Source organism: Sceloporus occidentalis, unplaced genomic scaffold (genome assembly GCF_023333645.1).
Source record: "Sceloporus occidentalis isolate IW3139 unplaced genomic scaffold, rSceOcc1.0.p SCAF_28, whole genome shotgun sequence".
Classification (NCBI taxonomy): Eukaryota; Metazoa; Chordata; class Lepidosauria; order Squamata; family Phrynosomatidae; genus Sceloporus; species Sceloporus occidentalis.
Window position 1 is genome coordinate 1733599 of NW_028317008.1, and position 19881 is coordinate 1753479.

Here is a 19881-nt window from a genome sequence, read left to right on the forward strand (position 1 = left end):
AATAAGGATGTCTAATAAGTGAGGAGCCCAAATTAAATAAAGGAATTGCACACATGACAATAAGACAACTCTTTGGTCTTATGTTACCCTTGCTTATTGGATAGCTATAGTTAGATGGGTCTTGCTCATCAAGCTATGAAGAAAACTCCCAGTTGACCACAAGCTTTGGCAGACTAGGAAAAACTTTTCCATATAATCCAACAACGATTCAGAAGTATCCTTACAAAATCTGCAAATGGTTAATTTCACCATGAACACTATTATATTTTTTACACTTTAAATTATTTGTGGGCTCAGTGACAAAGTTCTTGATGACTACATTTTCACAAAACATGACTTACGGTGGGTCCTATAGTAGGAAACATTTATCTTTACATTTCTTCTGAATAAATAACATTAAGCTTTTTAATCTTGTCCAGTCCAAACCATGTAATGTTAAGAACAGCGTGGCATACAGCACTGTCTCACAACCACCTGATCTGACTTCCACTGAATTAACTTTGTATGCTGGCTACATCCTTTTGTGCTACAGAACATGCAAATAGCACATAAAGTATGGCTGCAATAACCCAGGTTTCCTCAAGGATGCGTTGAACACAAACAAATTGCATATGCTAAAATAAATCACTAATTATGTAAACATATGCCAAAAACAGCCATGTGTAACAATTGAAATGTGACGGTAATCCATTTTATTATTTTTCATCTCATTGCCTGCATGTTCAAAACAAACTTTGTAAAATACAAATATACAGCATGAAAATAGAGCTAATACGTCAGAAAACCTTTCATAACTTACTTCTTCCTTTTATTTTTATATATTTATAACACATATATATATATATATATATATATATATATATATAAAACACTTTCAAAAAGATGGTCAGCACTCCAGGTCTTTAAATTGACAATTTCATTTTATTCAAAGTCAAGTCGACGTTTCAGTCATTACTGACTTTCATCAGGACATCATATATATATAAACTCAGACATAGATGTTTGTTACAATAGAACCGAAGCTAATTTTGAGATGGAAGTTGCAGAAAAAGCCTTTATTTTTATTGTTATGTAATCAATTGAAATTTTTCCCTACATATATATATATATATATATATATATATACATATATAATTTTTTAATGTCCACTTTTTGTGAACTGGGTAACTGGGTGTATATTTGTGTAGTGTGTGTGCATGTATATTCTATGTATGTATTCTATGTGTACTGTGCATATATAGCTATTGTTTATGTGTACTTTATATGTTCGGTGTTTGTATACTTTGTGTGTACTCACAAACCGCTCCCCATTCTCTTTCTCACCCCTTAACATCTATCGTAACAACACCATGCACTGACACAGTCAAAGTGATTAAGAACATTTGACTAATATTTCTTTTTTTAACCAGTAACTCCTTCATCACTGTGAAAAGCTCACTCTGTATTTAGAGTTTACATAAAAAATGAGCAATAAAGATTGTTTAAAAAAAAAAAAAAAAAAAAACACACCAAAGGCAGTGCACATGTCACATCGGTTTTCCTGGAGTAGAACAGGAACTAAATGCATACTTTTAAATAATAATGAAATTAAGATGCTTTGCAAAACACATGGTTTATTCATCAAAGTCTAGCCCCAAACTATGGTATGATTTACTCGGCTCCAGATTCATCAGGCAGAAACTGAAAAGAGCACGACTTCTTTTCATAATATGTAACACTTCAAACACGATAACAGTTTTTCAATGAGACTTTGAAAAATGACTACATTAGTTGTTTCCTGATAGCCAAAAGCATACATTTCATTACGGTTCATGCTGGAGTTGATTAGTTTATCCTTCTATTGAGTTTTCTCTAATAACGGCTCAAATGGCAAAGAAATGGGGAACAATGTGTTTTTCCTTTAGGCTCTCCATTACTCATTACCAGGAAGCATTGCTATGGATACAGACTCCAAGAACAGGCAACCAAGAAATGCCAAGTCTCTCCATACTCGTACTCAATAAATTCTTCTCTGTAAATGAAAGCCAATTAGTAAACAAACCTCAGTTACAGCTAGGCTCTGATTTTAGTCTTCATGGAAAGGCAAGAAAAAAAATACCAATGGAAGACACCTTGGCCAGTTTTCCTTTAGTCACTAAAAAAACTAAGGTCATATGGCACTACAAAGCTGATTCAGAAGGCGCCAAAGGAGTAGACCTCTCACCAGAACATAGAACAGTATATAGTACGTGCATTATTTGGAGTTAGTGATATCCCAATTACTAAATTATGTACAATGATATGATAAAAGCATCCAATTAACTGGTGTGACTAGGTGTCTGTCTACAAGTGTATTATTAAAATATATCTGTAACTATGTCTACAAAAGCATAGTAAAGAAAAGAGCACAACTTATTTTGTTTTTGCAAGACATATTAACAAGATATAAAAGATCCATACATGTATTTGAAAAGCAAACAAAAATGACCATAATTTTCACTGGCAAGAAATGTACATATACATGTCTGTATATAGATCATGTATATAGATCATGAGTATGCAAATTGAAAGAGAGAGGTGATTATATGTACACCTACATGTATGAGTTAAATGAACAACAGTGGCATACTGCAGTATCAAAAACCAATATCCCAAGGTCAGTACTTTAAACCAACTTACATGTAAGGCATCTGATAATACTAGTCCATAATTCCAAGTGATGTATATAATGGTCACTCAGCAAATTTATCACCTGGGGGGAGGTGGCCGCTTAGGGACCTGGACGGAACAGCAGTAGGCAATCCCCATAGCTCGTAAACCGAATCACAAGGGCAGTAACCAGCAGCTCTCCCTCTCTGATTTGTACAAATGCAAAGAAAGTGTAAAAGTAGCACTTTTTTTACTGGAGATCATTGAAGTGATCCTCCTGTGGCTGATAATACATAGTACAGGATGAAGAGCCCTGCATAACTTTCACAGCATGATCAGCAAACTGGGAGTTCAGAGTGAGTTCCTGCTTCAAAAATATATATATAAAAAAAAAAAGATTAAAGTAACCAATCAGTGGGTGTAAAGTTTCCCATTGAAATCAGTGGGAGCGTGTTCCATGCATGCGCTCTTGTTAGACCCCCAGCACACATTTGATATATCATGGAAAATAGTCAAAGGGTGGTGAAATTGTGGAATTCTACAGAATTACTCTATGCATTTGCAAGGGAGACACCGATTAAATGTGCAATTAAAGGAGATAGTATGATATAATGTTCAACACATCAAAAACAAGCCTGTTCTGTTTAAACCCAAATGGACATTTTGCAGCATACTGTATCACGGGGTATTTAATTACCTGGAAAAAATATGCCTCAATACATTTGCCCTGAACATTACATTCATAGTCCTGACCTGATTGTGCCTTCTTTCTTAGGGTGACCAGATGTTACCCTGTGTATTAAATAATTACTACTTTAGCTATAGGCAGATACATAAGTATAAGATATGTTATTTCTGCACGAAATGTAAATTGTAAAACAGTGCTTCGATTGATTATCGCAAATGTTTTAAATACACCACAAGCTAATTATTAAAAAATAATCTGAGTTTTCCTGGCTAACCAAAAAGAAACACAATTTGTCAAAGATCTCCAAAGCCTGTATTTTCTTTTTTCTGGTCCTATCTATAAAAGTGTCCACATTGCTTAATCCGTTCTATAACCGATGAAAAGCTAATCTCTCCCTAGGATGTATCTGCCAGGATTTCCACTGCTTCATGCATCATCTCCCAATTTCTCATTTACATTCATTTGCAGTCAGATTGAGATAATTCCCATACCGTTAAGTAATTATGCTAATTGGGATTGTTTTGAAGGCTGAGAAGTGTTAGATGTCACTCCAAGAGCATTGCAACTTGCCATCATTCTTTTTCTTCACATAGAAACATTGTAAACATTCCTGTAATGTATAGCAATACATTAGTTTCTGATCCATTTCATTGTTGGAGAAATACGTACAACAAATGTTAAGAGTTAAGATAAAATCTTATTACTGCATGATATATATATATATATGAGCATATTCCCAATGCATTGATGTATTGTGGTGTAGGCTAATAAGGCCCAGGGCATCTAGGGACAGATCAGCATTTTGGCGTCTCTCGTGCATTGTAGTTCTCAATGGGTCAGAAGAGAGATCAGAGATAAAAAAAAATATTACATTCATCCTTTGGAGGTTTAAACAGACCTTAGTATTATTTTTCCAAAGAAGGTGCACAGAAGAGGGGTCTTTCCAATTAGAAACAAAATTTGTTGTCACTTACCCTCTCTCTCTCATGCCCTTTAACCAGGGCTGGCCCAAGACATAATGCTGCCAGGGACGAAGTTTAAAATGCCGTGCCCCCCCCCTGACGCCAGGGGTCATTATCTACCCTTCCTCTCCCTCCCTATTATCTACCCTATCCCCCCCTTTGTACTTACCTTTCAGCAGTCCTGCGGCGAGTCTCCCTGCTCTCCCACGGTGCGCGCTGCTTTACTGCTTAGCGCCGGAAATGACGTCATATTCCGGCGCTCAGCATTACAAGCCGGCACCGAGACCCAGCTAGAGGGCTCACAGAGGAGAGAGAGGGGCGCAGAGCGGGTACTGACAACCGATAACCACTCGGCGCCCCTCTCTCTCCTCCGCTTTAAAAAAAAAAACGATTGGGGCTGCAAAGTGCCGCCTCTTCAAAAGTGCCGCCTGGGGCAATTGCCCCACTCTGCTCCATGGGGTGGGGGTAAAGGTGATGGCAAAACCCTCCACTTAAAATTAGGAAGGTAGCAGAGGCATTATTAAACACTAATCTGCTTTTGCACCCCTGTCCTGAGGCTGTCTAGTACAGTTTACATTTGTTGCAAGGGGTCCAAGTACTGTAAAAAGTATTGGCACATGCCTACCCAGAATCCATTGCATTGATGGCAGAACAACAAGATTTCTGCGCGAGCAGCAAGTAATGGGATGTGAAATCCTAAACCCCTTTGGCGCTGAAAAAAGTGAAATCCCTATAGTGTGATGCTTTTTATAACACAAAATAGCTGTTAGGTAAAAATAGTGCCGTCTCTTATTTTAGTCAGAAAAAGCTATCAATTTCCTCAACTGCATATAATTAACAAGTTTCTGCTTCAGAGAGAAGCTCACGTAAATTTGCCTGGTTAAAAATATAGCATAAAATAAAAAAGTTCAATGGGTGTGAGCCAAAACCCGAAAATGTGGAAAATATTAACATGTCCTTAATTCTATGCACTTAGCAACATATATACTGTCTGAGTTCCCTTGCGATCAAGGAATCTAGGAGAGAGGATAAATAGGATGTAGACAAAATATATCTATATGGTTTCTATATGTACGGGAAGATGTAATGTTAGTCAGCCAGAAGATGGAATTATAGATGGATGGAGACACAGATGAGTATAACATAGATGGATAGAGAGAGACATAGAGAGAACTAAAGCTCTATGCAGTCAATGGTGCCATTTTAACATCATACACAAGGGGCAGGCAAACTGGGAATACAGCTTTTGTTCTTTGCTAACACTCCCAACTTGGCTGATAATGGGTTTTAGAGTATGCAACAAGAAAGTCATGGCCACCCCATTACTCCAGGAGTGCACTGCAAGCTAAATAGTAAATTATTCCTCATTATGTAATCCAAGCCTGAATAGCGATGTCCTCAAAGAACATTAATTTGCCAGTATGTAAAGATGTCTGCAATTAAAATATATCTCTATGACTGAGCAACACTCTTATTATTGTACTTGAATCATGCCGTGTCTGCAAACCCTAGATGAATACAGATGGCCAACAGCATACACAGCATGTACATGTGAATTATGCCAATGTCCTTGCAAGTGATTTGTATATATATATATATATATATATATATATATATATATATACACAATATTTGACATTGCTATCTTTTGTTATACCCCTTACAGTGGCAGCGGTGCTGGATGCAAATTCTACTTTGAACATTAGAACTGAACTCGAAGAAACAACATGGATTTCGTCATGAAACAGGCTTTAGGGGGTAAGATTTATGTTTTTAGCCTATATCTGGGCCCTAGTGTTACAAATGCCTACTTTATAGTGGTTGGTAATCTCATACTAATGAAAAGAATAGTGTTGTTATAGTACTTGTATTGTTAATGCATGTTGGAATCCATTGTGCGTGGACTCAAATGTATTTTACTGCATTGGAATTGGAGCATTCTTAAGACAGTAGAGTTAGAAAACGAGACTCCCCAGTTGCCTCTACTGAAATCAGGAAGCGTAAGTATGTATACGTCTTCCACATGCTCAGTAGCATGTCAATAGAATTCTCTAAAGCTGTAACCAATCATGTATGGTAGCAAAACATCAATGTTCAGATATCAGATATATGCTTGGCTGCCGCCACTTCCAATGATTTAAATGGGACCTTACCTCCCATTGACAATAATGGAAGTTCTACTATTGTGGTATACTCTGTTTTCAGTAAAAGTATAAAAATGCATTAAACATGAATATAGGGCTGGAGTGCTGCTGTTTCAGAGCAGTATTACTCTATAACCTTTGTGCAATACCCTTCTACACCTGCTAAAGTGTGAAGAATTAGCCCATCTGCATCTGAGGGTCCTGTTCTCTTTTAGAGACACAGTATTGTTTATTATTATTTTATACAATTTGTATATTTCAATCCAAAAATTGTTAACATGGTTTCCATTGAAACCTCGTGGATTCATTTTGGAACTATGACAGGTAACTCTTCCTTTTTGAAAAACAGCTGTATTTTCCATTGACCTGGCCAGAAGTAAGGCACTTGCGTGCCACTGCACTTATAAAGTATTCTGCATTTGTGCTCTCTTGGGCTCGGAGAAGTCATTACAGTGGGAAGTCATTGAACGTTTAACATCTAAACAGTTTCCAGTAAAGAGCGTTATGTTAATGTAATACAGCCAACACAATTAGCATCAAGTCATTTATATTCATATCCCTTGTGTAATTCTGTGGTTCTCTGAAAACTGTTTGCTGTATGTTATTAAGAGGGCAACAATTATTCTGTTTGAGTCATGTGGAGGTGTCTAGGGAAAGTAGTAAGCCATGCTCTGCAGGCCTCTGGCACAGTAAGAATACACTGACAACCTCAAGGGATGGATCCAAATTTATAGAGGTTTGAGCATGTCGGCTGCTGCACATTGACAAATGTTTTATAAACTGGATGACGGTTACCCAGTAAAGCTACCCTTTCAGATCATTAAATATTATTCATTTTCTGTACACCATATCTTCTTACGCTGTTCACCCTAATCATGTATTCTACAGTCCTATACACTAAACTATAACTGTGTTTACAATTTAAAATAGGGAATATATTTATTAGCATTAAAAATCTACCGTGTGCCTACAGTATATTATGAGGACAGTACAGTATATTAACCTACTGTTTATACCATCGTCCCTATTAAGTTCCCTCTACCTGTTTGGTAAGTAGTTAATATTTGTTGATGGGTTCAGTCAGCCTTTGTTAAAGCAGCTCGCCCTGCCACAGGCTCCTGTCTATCTCGGCTTCCGTGAGGTTAATTTTAAAACTCAATATTTCCAAAACGATTACACTGAAAACACATGTTATATGTCTTTTCAATAAATGAAGATATTTATATTAAAAACTATGATGGCCTTTTAAATTTGACTTGATATTGAGCTAAATTATACTAAAACAGCCATGGAAGAAGAGTCTCGCTAAACATTCAAAGGTAAGTTTTCCTTATAAATCCAATATTACCATAAAATTCAATCAATTATAAAACTGTGACTAACTCATGTGCTAAATATTGCTATGTTCCTCTAATTAGATGCTAACAGAGCACATCTTGCTAAATGGTAAATAGCTACCTTACCCGAGGCAGCTGCCCGTGTGCACACCTCAGGCTCCAGTGTCATGTGCCTGTGTAATTGTTTGTGCTGATGCCACAGCTAAATCACATTTAGCAAGTTTATTATAAATTATTGATTGAAACCATTTGGCCAGAGGTACTCTATATGCCATTTAGAGATCCAAATTGCAAAATGCATATAATTGGCCTTTAAGCTTTGCACATATGCTGGCCTTTATTCTAAACAATATCCTGAAGGCTTCCCGGTCCCCAGGCACCTTCCTTCATCAGTTAAACATGCAATTGTTAAATGCATTCTCGAAAGAATACCTTTGAACGCCACACCCCCTCTTCTTCATTCAGTATCTTTCCTTTAGATTCGTTCAGTATTGTGTTTTTTTTTTATCTCGGGTCAAATTGTGGCTTCTCAAAACTCTTCAATTTTAGAGTTTATTTTGGGTAACCACAGTGCCCATGTTTTCCAGGAAACATATTATTTTCACATATTGGTCACCAGCACATGTAAAGTGTGTTGTACAGATACAGAACATATTCTCTTGCCAAATATGTTAAGGCTCTAGTGGATTTGACACCTAAGAGAACGTTGTAAGTCTATAGCTTTTTAAAGATGTTCTTGAATACATGATTTAGACGGACATTACCTGACCCATAAATTGATTAGTATTTCCGAATGTTCACCTTCCTAATTGGCTGATTATTATGAATCTTTTTACACGTCGGTGTTTTTCATGACTACGGTAGTAATTATGAGAAGAATGTTTATTTTTGTTTGTACAGATAAATTCTGTTGTTATAATTACAAGAACTGCTGAACAATTTTAAAATATTTTAACACAACATATGGACATTTTTTATGCCCTTGTTAATTGGAAAGATTGCACAGCGTCAGGCAGCTGCTTTAGTCTGGATAGAGAAGTTAACAGGCAAATCACTTGTATTTTATAAATATTTCAGGAAAAAAGTTAACAAAATTCGGATCAGTTGGACGCTGCGAATAAGATAAAGTAGGCAAAGCACAAGAGAATGGTCACAAGAGAGTGATTGAATGGTATTTTCCTAGAGTATTTTCCTAGAGTCGTGGGACATGTCTAGCATTCAAAACAGAAGAAGTGACAGAAATCTAATAACAAGAGATCATAACATTTGGTTTGAGGGCTATTCAATGGTGACAGAGAAACAAAGCGTAGGGAAGGGTTAACAGTATAATACTTGGCTGAGAAATTGAATTGCTGTGTTCCATAGTGACAAAGAGATTGAGAACAAATAGGCCCTATGTGCTCTGTGACCTTCCCCTTTCCGCCATACCTTCTTCCCACTTCTATCTCAAAGCTGGCTATCTTTTTCTAGTTTGGGAACAGATAGTTCCTAGGATGAGCTGTTCCTTAAAACCTTTCTCCAGGAAGTTTACCGGAATATTGCTTGTGACATCTAATATGCAAACAAAAATATAGTGATTATTAACATTTCTATCAGGGGCTTCATTACCTTTTTATTGCATAGAATGTCTTATTGTAAGTTAACATGTTTATTAACCCTATACTACCCTGTTATTCTATGGTAAACTTTGAGCCTTACATGATCCAAGCCTGCAAAGCCAGAAGCAATACAGCTACTTAATGCACCTGCCATTGCTACATAGCAATGGATAACATGATGTACCTTGTCCCATCTAAATCCAGGGGCAACAAAGGATATGGGCAAGATGTTAGGTGGTGAGGAGGAAAAAGATCCCGATGCCCAGAAGAAGGAGGAAGAAAGACAAGAAGCTCTACGCCAGCAAGAGGAGGAACGCAAAGCCAAGCATGCCAGGATGGAAGCAGAAAGAGAGAAAGTTCGACAGCAAATAAGAGATAAGGTATGCCATTCACTGATACTTGGTCTCCGTGATAATAAATTCCACTTGAAATGGGCGTTTGTGGAAATTCAAATTGTTTATTACAACATTACACTGTGCTTCAGTTTTTATGTCATTGGGCTTTGAAGATTGAAGGTTTTGTAGCTTTTGGAGCTTGATATAGAAAATTGGGAATATCTAATCATCAATCTTTATTAAAGTCTTAATTCTCAAAGAAAATCCGATTGCAATAGACAAACTCAGTAGAGGTTGAAACATTAGATAAGATGAGAAGATGGCTCTCGGATCTGCTTGCTTTAGAACTCAATGATGCTTTCAACAAGATTTAATCAATATGCATTGAAATAGGCTTCAGGGCAAAAAACAAAGTATTCCCCAGGTGATTTCACCCCAGAATTGGTATAAATGTAATGTGGCAACACCCTTGGGAGAGTTACTGAAGTGCAGGATTATTAGAATTGGACATGACATGATTTAACTTGACACCACTAAAGCAGGAAGAAATGAACAGGTTGATTTGATCAAGTTTATGGCTTGAATGAAAAAAAGCATATGGGCGTTTCAGATAAGATTTTTTGTAAACAATGAGATTTATTTACTAAATTCTGATACCCAAGGTAGTTCTTGAATGCATCTTCTGCAACAATTTCAGTGAAAACTGTTTGTTGGTTATACATGCGCATTTTATTTGCCCATCATTTAAGTCCCGCTTTCCTGGTTCAGTAAAATTCAGTGTGAACATATTGTAGATGTCAAGTAGTATGAAAGACTGCGCTGTATAAACAAAAAGACTAATCTCGGAGTCTTAAGAACGTCGGAAATATCCCGTCTGAACACAAATCACACAAAGAAAGGAGGGGGGGGAGAAAAAATTATATAGAAACTATTAAAAATGAAATGTTATTAGATATAACTAAAAAATATTTAAAGAATTAGTCAGAAATCCCCCAATTTAACAGATATCAAAGAAATTCTACCATAATACTGGGTCAAAATTATAAAACCATAATTAAAAACACACTTAACATCCCACATGGTACTCCTATTATCAGTAGCCCAATGTTATAGTTAATCAAAATGGGATAAAAATTACTCAATATATCATGTTTGCCCCAAGCTTAACAATCTATGTCCCTATACCTGACATCAGCCGGCATATCCGTACCAAGTTGTGTACGACCTTATAACAACTATCTAATCTACTGGGGCCTCTGTGGGCTCCCCCGACGCGCATTTCGCCAAAATGTCTTTGTCAGGGGCTAACCACTATTGAGATTGGTGGGGTTTTTAAATGATCAGTGCTTAACAAAGGGTGAAACAATGACCAATTAAAAGTCTGTTTACTGAAATGTCCAATTATCCATCAATCTGGGATCCCTGCTTTAGAGGGCGTAGAGGTTTAGAGGTGAAGTCTTTATTGCTCCACAAAGCTATATACAAAATTGGATTTGGCTTAGCATAAACCTTAAGGTTTTTAATTTAGCCCTGCTAATATCGTAACATGGTTTTAACAAAAAAACTGCTAATAATACTACTAATATTAAAGTATTAATATTATATTTTTATTATTTAATTATTATTTAGGTTGGTTATTGCAATTCTATAGCAAAGGGAGAAATGCCCTTGGTGTTACTACAAGTATTCATACTCACATTTTAAAATAATGCTATTTTTTTAAGCCACTGTTGATAGAAGCATTTTTATTTTTGCTGTCAGATACCAAACCACTGTCCGCCAGAAATACATCTCAAAGTTTACAAATTGATATTTTGTTCTGTAACATTTGGTTGCCACGGAAACTAACATTTCAAATCCGACCGTATGTATATTTGACTGTAAAAGTCACCCTGAAATGTATCGCTTTGTGATGATTAACAAAACCAGTGGCCATGAGGAGGGTTACGAAGATCAAGGTCTTCATCATAGGTTGCTTGTAAATAGCATTACAAACTGTCAAACCAGACCCAGTGAAAAATAACATTTTCTGCTGACACTTTCTGTTCACACAATGAGACTTCTCACACCTCACACAATGAATGACATTTCATCTCCCTGCTATAGCACAGTGTGAATCTTTTCGTGCATGTGTACCAATTTACAGCAACTGACCACTATCCATCTTTTACCAGATACAAGGTTCCAAGGTGGCATTCAAACAATATAAAAAAAAATTGCAGTTTCAAGTGTCCTGTGTGATATTTGGCATGTACATCCTACCTATTCACTAAGAAAAGAGTCTAGTTCCCTTTTTTGTTTTAGTTTTAATGCATGTTTTAATCCATCTTTTATTTTCTAACTCCATGAATGAAATAACGACCATACCAATTTGCATGATGTAAACTGCATTGGGGGCCGTGCAAAATAAACCTCAAAATACGTTTTACATGGAAATACCACTGAACTGCTTACTTTATACACTCATTTTGTCATCCATAACCCAATTCCCTATGAATGCAGTATACATATTGTAGGTTTGCCACCTATCATGTAATCTACTGGGACGATGATATGTAACAAGTAAGAATGTATTGGAATCAATAAGAAATAAGGAAATCATTAATACACATGGGCAGTGACTCCCAGTTCATATCTTAGATGTCTTTCCTGAAACCCATATCAAATAACCAAATAATAATGCATTCTCACTTGTAGATAATACAAGTGTAGCCTGCTGTCTAATATCTAAAAATGTCAATATAATATTGGTACAGTTGTTAGGAACTCCTAGCAGCTCTGCCCTTGTGCCATCTAGTATGTACCCTGCCCATTCAGTCCATGGGTCATCTAGTATTAACCTCGGCCAGTTATCACAGATAGACCTCTGGTCATGCATAGCTGTCACCATGGTCATAAAGCCAGGAGAAATGTCCATTAGGAGTACTTTCCTAACTAATTTGTACATTTGCAAAACATAAAAAATACAGAATTATAGGTTTAATTCACTGGGTGAATGAACAGAGCTAAATAGCGTGCAAAACATAGATGTTTCCTATGCATTTAAATACTCCTCCACCTTGTAACAATACCTCTTCTTATATATAAAATGTTTAGAATATATGCCTGAATGCAGCATTGTATTTAAAAGGTACACATTAAATAATAATGAATTATATGCAGACTGTAACATACTAATTCATGTAACAATTACCAGGAGACTGAGGCACATTAATGGTTTTCTGATGCACTCAACTGGATGGGAGATCTCATACCATAATACACAGATATTATTTACAAACCTTTGTCTCAAATGTTCTTTAGTAAACAGGCTCATCCAAACTGTCCAACCTGAAATAATTTGTATATATCCACAGAAATAACAAAAACGGAAGAATAGTTTGTTTGGATGATCGAGTATCAGAAACAAATTCAACATCCTAACAGCTGTGCTCTTTTGACTTACAGTATGTTTCAATGTTTTGTCAGTGAATCTTGGAGTAAGAACATACCTCTCAAATATCCCAGTTTCTAAGGGACAGTCCCTCTTTGTGACCCAAATCCCCCTGGCCATTTTTCTTTCCCAGATGTCCGTCATTTCTGGGAGGAATATTTGCTTAGTGTACCACAGTGGTCTACAGCTGTGTAAATCAGTGAAAAGGGATTACAAATGTGGGCCTAGACGCTAAGTATAGATTATTTTCACGGCAACCTTGTATTCCCACATTCACTATATCATGCAACAACAGGACAAACATCACACAAGTGAGCTCTGACAAACAGAAAGGTAATAATGATTTTAGTAGCCAGACCTTTCTAAGCACCTGTTTCATAGAAATTGCTCTTATATACTTCTTACTAGCACAATGGTTTGTTACACGATAAATGATTAACCCCTTTATGACAAAGCCCGTACATGTTAATTGTTTTCATTGGGTTTAGGGACCGCCCATTAATTCACTTATGACTTCACCTGTTTATATATATATATATATATATTACTGCAAACTTTGTGAGTGCAATACCAAAGCACTGGAAGGGGGCACTGCTTTACTAAAGCGTTACACATTATATGTCTTATTTCTTATGTCTTTATTCTTTTGTGTTTTTTATTATTGAAATATTGAAAGACTTCTGCGCATCAAGAAATTAGTAGCTTGTAAAACGCACTTCACGTCAGATATTGCACTTTATCAATATAAATATATATTTTTCACTATATACAGTACATATTTACGCTTTTAGGATGTATCTCCTATTTCTGTTGTAGTATATCATCAGTGCCCAGGAATGTTTTCCTTTGACTGATGAGGGTGGCGCAGAGTCAATGAGCCATGGTTTCTTCAATCTATCTGTTACAATGGCACCCAATAGTGGAAGGGACAGAATCAATGTTGCATGGATGCCTCCTTAGACTTGCTTCATTTAATACAAGGTGACCTTCAAAAATGAAAACAACCACCAGCCCATGCTTCACTTTAAACCAGATTGTCATTTTAAGAACACAACAGAAGAAATAAGGTTTTTAAACACTGTTATTTCCCATATTTATTTGTCATTTTTCTCCAGTGTGATTCCAAGTCATCAGTGTATAGACTAAATTTAATATTCAACAAAAACACCTTTACTACATCATTTCTGTGGGCTACCAAGGACTATGCAGTTCCTATCTGTCATTGTGTGCGAAACAGCGATGGAAATTGCTAGTTTTGTGTATCTGCCACGTGTATATTAAACTACTCTGTTGATTGACCATTTGGCTAGCCTTTACTATGGGCTTAAAGTCTTCCCTGTCGTTCTTGTAACAACAATGTGAATTTGCATTCAGCCTCTTTTATTTAATCATTAATTTAATAGTGCTGCCCCTTAAAACAATGCACATCCTGGAGTCATGCTCAACATTAAAGCACATTAGTTTAATGCCAACATAACACCACTTTTATGGGACGATTAAATAGCAACTAACCCTTCGTTTTATGGATACAGTAGTAGACCAGAACAGTAATTGCATACAGTCATAAATGTGCGTATTCAAAAGGTTACTGCAATTACTTTCAAATCATTGCTTATTAGGGTCCTGCTCTGTGTGGTGTTTTATGCTGTAAAAGCCCTTTGGATCATTTTTCTTTAAGAGCAATTTTCCCAAAGGATAGTGAGGCATACAAACTAGAGTGTTTTGCGCTTTTATGTTAGACACAGTGGCTGGTGCTGCAGACCCCTTCTTTACAAACCACCGGCGGAATTACTTTGAACTCATTGCGATGCAAAAGAGAATCAGATCTAAGATAGACGGTATCAGTAATAAACAGACAAGGTTGATTTTGTAACACAAAAGTTACCAAGTCACCCAATATTGGTAAGTCATTTAGAACAGCATAGGCACATGTTCTCTGCTAGATTGTTGATGTCCCATTATTACTATTTCTTTTTTTTTCTGCTGTACTGTACAATGGGATCCACATTGAGGCCTGATTCTTTTTTTGAAGCATACACAAACCTCTAACAATGCTACAGGGGCATCAATGTCCTTCAATTGCATGAAGAAAGCATCCCACCTGGTTAGACATGCCACAAACAAACCGATACATACTATATTGACAGATATATACACAAATCCTTTTTTAAAAAAAAGTATATATTACTTTGGAAAAAAAAATTGTACCATAGAATAGAACATTAATTAATAGCTTTCTATTTCATTACAAACTATTGACCTCTGCTTGCTTACTGGACTACACTATTTGCCTCTGGGCTCTTCTTGTTAATGTTGACTCTCTTTTCTTCTTCCTCTTTTTTTCATTCCCCCTCTTCCTCTTTGTCTGGTTCTGCTGACACATTCTGTTTTACATAATGCTCAGTGTCCTGTGAGCAGGAATTCTAGTGGGATTGGCCATTCAATAATTTATCAGCCCTAGAGCCCATCACCTACCCTTCTCCTTTGATTTCCACTCTGCTGCACTCGTAACACATTTGTGGCCAAAGCATTCGGATGCACGGTTACATCTTTGGGATAGATTAGTAAATCTGTTTGAAAAGCAAGCAAATTAAGCAAATTAAGACTCCATTGAACCTTAAGGTGGTACCAAGTTAAGTTCCCTCCTGCATACATACATTTATTTTACAGCATTGTGCTAGCAGGGTACCACGGCCTTACATTGGAGCCACGCTTACATCGACTGCTGCCCAGCCTTACTTTACTTTTAGCCATCCAGCGGGTATAATTTATGACCTTGAGCTGCAAAATGTACTATGTTATTCTTACTGAAGAAGACAGAGAATCTTCAATGCTATCAATGGCAGTTCTAATATTACAGAGCCAAGTCATATCTCTTTATATCATCTCCCCGGCAGCTCATTCCCTCTGCAGATGGCCCATCTAATCACAAGGTGGGCAGAAGGACACACATCTTTAATATCCTGTCAGGGTGATAGTTGAGATAAGCCACAATAAATTGGCCTTCTCAGAAAGCATCCTATCAGAAAAAATACAGATTTTTGTTCAAAGCATTCCAGGTCTATCAAAAATACATAATATATCATTTTGTATTAATATTTTTTATTAGTAGTTGTATTTTTGTATCCCTGTGCTTAGTAATGAAGGGGACAATAGGTTCCTATTGAAGTTGTACTACCATGTTTTTTGAAATAAGAACATTAGCTAAAAAAGCAAAGTGTGAGATTATGTATTTATAATTGGGGTTTTGTTAATATTTGTTTTCTTTGACCAAAACGTTCTTTTACATTTGAGCACATTTCATTGCATTGGTAACCTTTTCCAATGTCTCTGCAATTTGTTGTGCTATAGATAAGTAGGCACGTTAACGTGAACCTCTTTAAAATGTTTCTGTAGGGGAAAACAAGGATCATGCCTTAAAATTAAAACTATAATGATTACAATGTATTCAGGCTAAAGATCAAGGAAATGTATCTTGCATTAGTTAGCTTTAAACAACGTTTCAATCCCTAGAATTTTGAGGTGTACCTGGAATTCTCCACAACATACATATACATTGGCTGTTACAGAGGATAACACTTGGTACAAAGTATTAATTTAACTTAAACTACCCTTAGCTATGAGTTTTAAAACATAGAACCATATATATATAATATATATTCCATGTTATAAGACTAGAGTTCAGTGGTGTTAGCCATGGAAAGAAAAAGCTGATTTGATGTTTTTAAAACTAAAATAATTATTTTTCTACCACATTATGACATGCCAAAGGTATTTATTTATATACAGTCCCATTGACAAGTTCTGTTTGTCATCCTGCAGTACGGCCTGAAGAAGAAAGAAGAGAAGGAAGCAGAAGAAAAGGCTGCTATGGAACAGCCTTGTGAGGGCAGCTTGACCCGCCCTAAAAAAGCCATCCCAGCTGGTTGTGGGGATGACGACGATGAAGAGGAAGAAAGTATTTTGGACACCGTACTCAAGTATCTTCCAGGACCACTTCAGGACATGTTCAAAAAGTAACCAAAAAACATATGAGACTTCTGCTCCAGCCAAACCCATGTCCAATTACAAATAAACAGGAAAGCCAATGGAACCTAGACCAAGAGAATTACACAAAAGCACACATATTAATAACACAAATAAGCATAGACAACCATTAGCACAAATACACGATTGGCTACACAGACAAAGAACACCTACATTCATAAATGCAGGCACACTCACAAACATGGACACAAAACACAACCTCTGCTGATTATTTATATTTTCCAAGAGATAGATCTTTATGCTTCACATTGTGTTGCACGGACCAAGCCTGTCACTGCTGCTCAAAATGCTGGTTTAAACGGTGACAGAATAATCAAGTTCTATGTATTTCGGACCTAGAGGACGAATGGTCAGTGTTGGATAGGATTACTAGCTGGAGGAGTGGATGGAGTTCATGTTTTTGCCCTATGTTCATTTGTTAAAAAATATTCAAAAATGCAATCCCTTGAGTCCTATGTAAACACAATGGCTACTTTTGCCTTGTGGCTGCAAGCAAAAACGTGAGTTAATATGTTGGGTTTACAGATCATCTGTCTGCACTGAGTCAGCAGGAGTCACATTGTGCGATATTTGGAAGATGTGGAGAAACCCTTGTGTATTTGCATCTGTTCTGTACTCTGTATTTTGAGATTTATGTCACTTTTTTCTAGCTCAGTTTCCTTATATTTCTTCATTGCTAATTGGACTTGCAGTGCACAGCTTCCTCTGCCCAGTCTTTCTTAAATCTCTATTTTATCTTTTTTCTTAAAAAGACACGGGGTCAATATGCCTTCTTACACACAATTAAACATCTAATGGTGTAATGCGGAAGCTCGATGCAAACTGCTTTTCTCTTAGCAGTGGTCCCGCACAAAGGAAAATAAGGAAAGCTGACCCTCAAGTGGACTCTAACATGGACCAACAGACTACTCTTTTAGACGTCGACTGTAATGCTGATTGCATGCTTAGGAAAAATATGAGCGTTTGATGCATTTTTTTAAAACAAACTACAAACACTGTGTGTCTTAGTTCTGTGTAGATCACCCATGTTAATGTTTACATTTGTAAAAAAAGAAAACAGAATCAGTTTAGAACAGCGTGTCTTAAACTTGCATTCACTGTTATGCATTCATGAACTGCATCATGTGTTTGTCTGTTCCCTACAGAAGGGTAACATTTATGAGAGGCTTAGGAAAGCTTCTGTGTTTTGGGGGGTTTTTTCGGGGGGGGGAGGCGAGAAAACCAAAGGGTTTTTTTTTGCCTTATCTGTTTTTTTTCTCGGTTTTTCCCCCCATATATCTGTTTATATGTCCTTAACTAACCCCATAACAATGTAGTTCATATAGTTGGTTGATTATCAAGGACCAAATAATAGATAAAAATCATATACATTTTTTTAAAGGGATTTTTTGTAAATGTAAGATGAATATGGTATTACAAATATACTACTAGAAACCCCTTATCATTAAACTATTCTTGCAGTGACATTCCAAGAAAAAGTATAATACTCTATGTGCATTGGTACTGGGGTTTATTACTTGGCCAAATCATAGAGATGTTATAGAAATATATAATAGATTGAGATTTATATAAATGTCCGATCTCTACCAATGACTACTGGAAAACGTTGTACTGTTAGAGAGATTTATTTGTATATAGCCACAACTCGTTAAAGCTACTTTAGTAATGCTACCGATTATATACATATGTTATATAGTTCTGTACAGCCAAATCTCCTAGAGATTTGGGAAATGTGTGGAGTTGTAGTAATATGTTATAGAACTATGGCAGCCGCCTTATAGATTATTATAAAATGATGGGTAAGATATGGTGAATTATTGTATTTCCAAAGCAAGTTGCTATTGCCATGAAAAATGCTCTCCAATGCATTGACAGTGTCACAGCTGTAATTATAACTATGGGGAGAGTCTTTCCATGACATCACATAAAGTAATCTATGTTAATTGCAACATGTATCCATTCTATTTTGATAGGGGTTGAAAGGGCTGAAAAATTTACATTGGACTATAATTCCAGCAATTTTGTATCGACAATTCTTTGGATTACTGTTTTAACCTTTGAAGATATATGGAAAAAAAAACGTTTTAAAACTAAGAGAAAAAGGCAAAACTTTGTATGAAAAACAGCTGATTTGTTATATGTTTCATTTGTGTGCTGCTTTGCAGCTGATGATATTTAATTGAAAGCGCTGGATGAGCTGTGAGCAGCCCTTGCAAACATCTGTGTAAAGATCTTGTATACGTGTTTATGTTATGTGTGTCTAGTGTGTATGTACAGTGAAATGTTCTATGTTATCATTATATTACATAAGTATATGTTTCTGTCACACATGATATGACTTCCTACCATTAAAGTGTATTTGTTTCATACATGCATGCTTCTGTTAACCACAGTGATCACTTTGAAGACACCAAGCTGCCCAGGTCGCTTGACTGGGAATGACCAGCAGTGACTAGTCATCGAAGCTGAAAAGCTTCTGTAGGAGATAAAGCCATAAAGCCATAATTTGCTGTCTTGTTTAAATCCGTGTTATATTCATATCTGAGTCCATTCTCTTCTGCGCACGAGTATCTAGATTTCCACCTACTCATCGCTGGATGTTCTGTGAAGAATAAATCTGCAAGCAATCATAATGCTTTTACAAACATTAACGCTTCGAGTTCCAGAGGACTGAATAACGCATTGATTTGAAATGCGTTGGGCATATTC

At 36.4% G+C, this 19881-nt stretch overlaps 1 protein-coding gene across 1 annotated transcript; it reads left to right on the plus strand.

The window, feature by feature from the left end:
• Positions 1-6005: 6005 nt before the first annotated feature.
• On the plus strand, positions 6006-17145 carry LOC149299406 (complexin-2-like). The gene is made up of 3 exons (XM_089486192.1): positions 6006-6036; positions 9562-9737; positions 16948-17145. The coding sequence occupies exons 1-3, from the start codon at positions 6006-6008 to the stop codon at positions 17143-17145; spliced, it is 405 nt and encodes a 134-aa protein (XP_089342318.1).
• The last annotated feature ends 2736 nt before the right edge of the window (positions 17146-19881 follow it).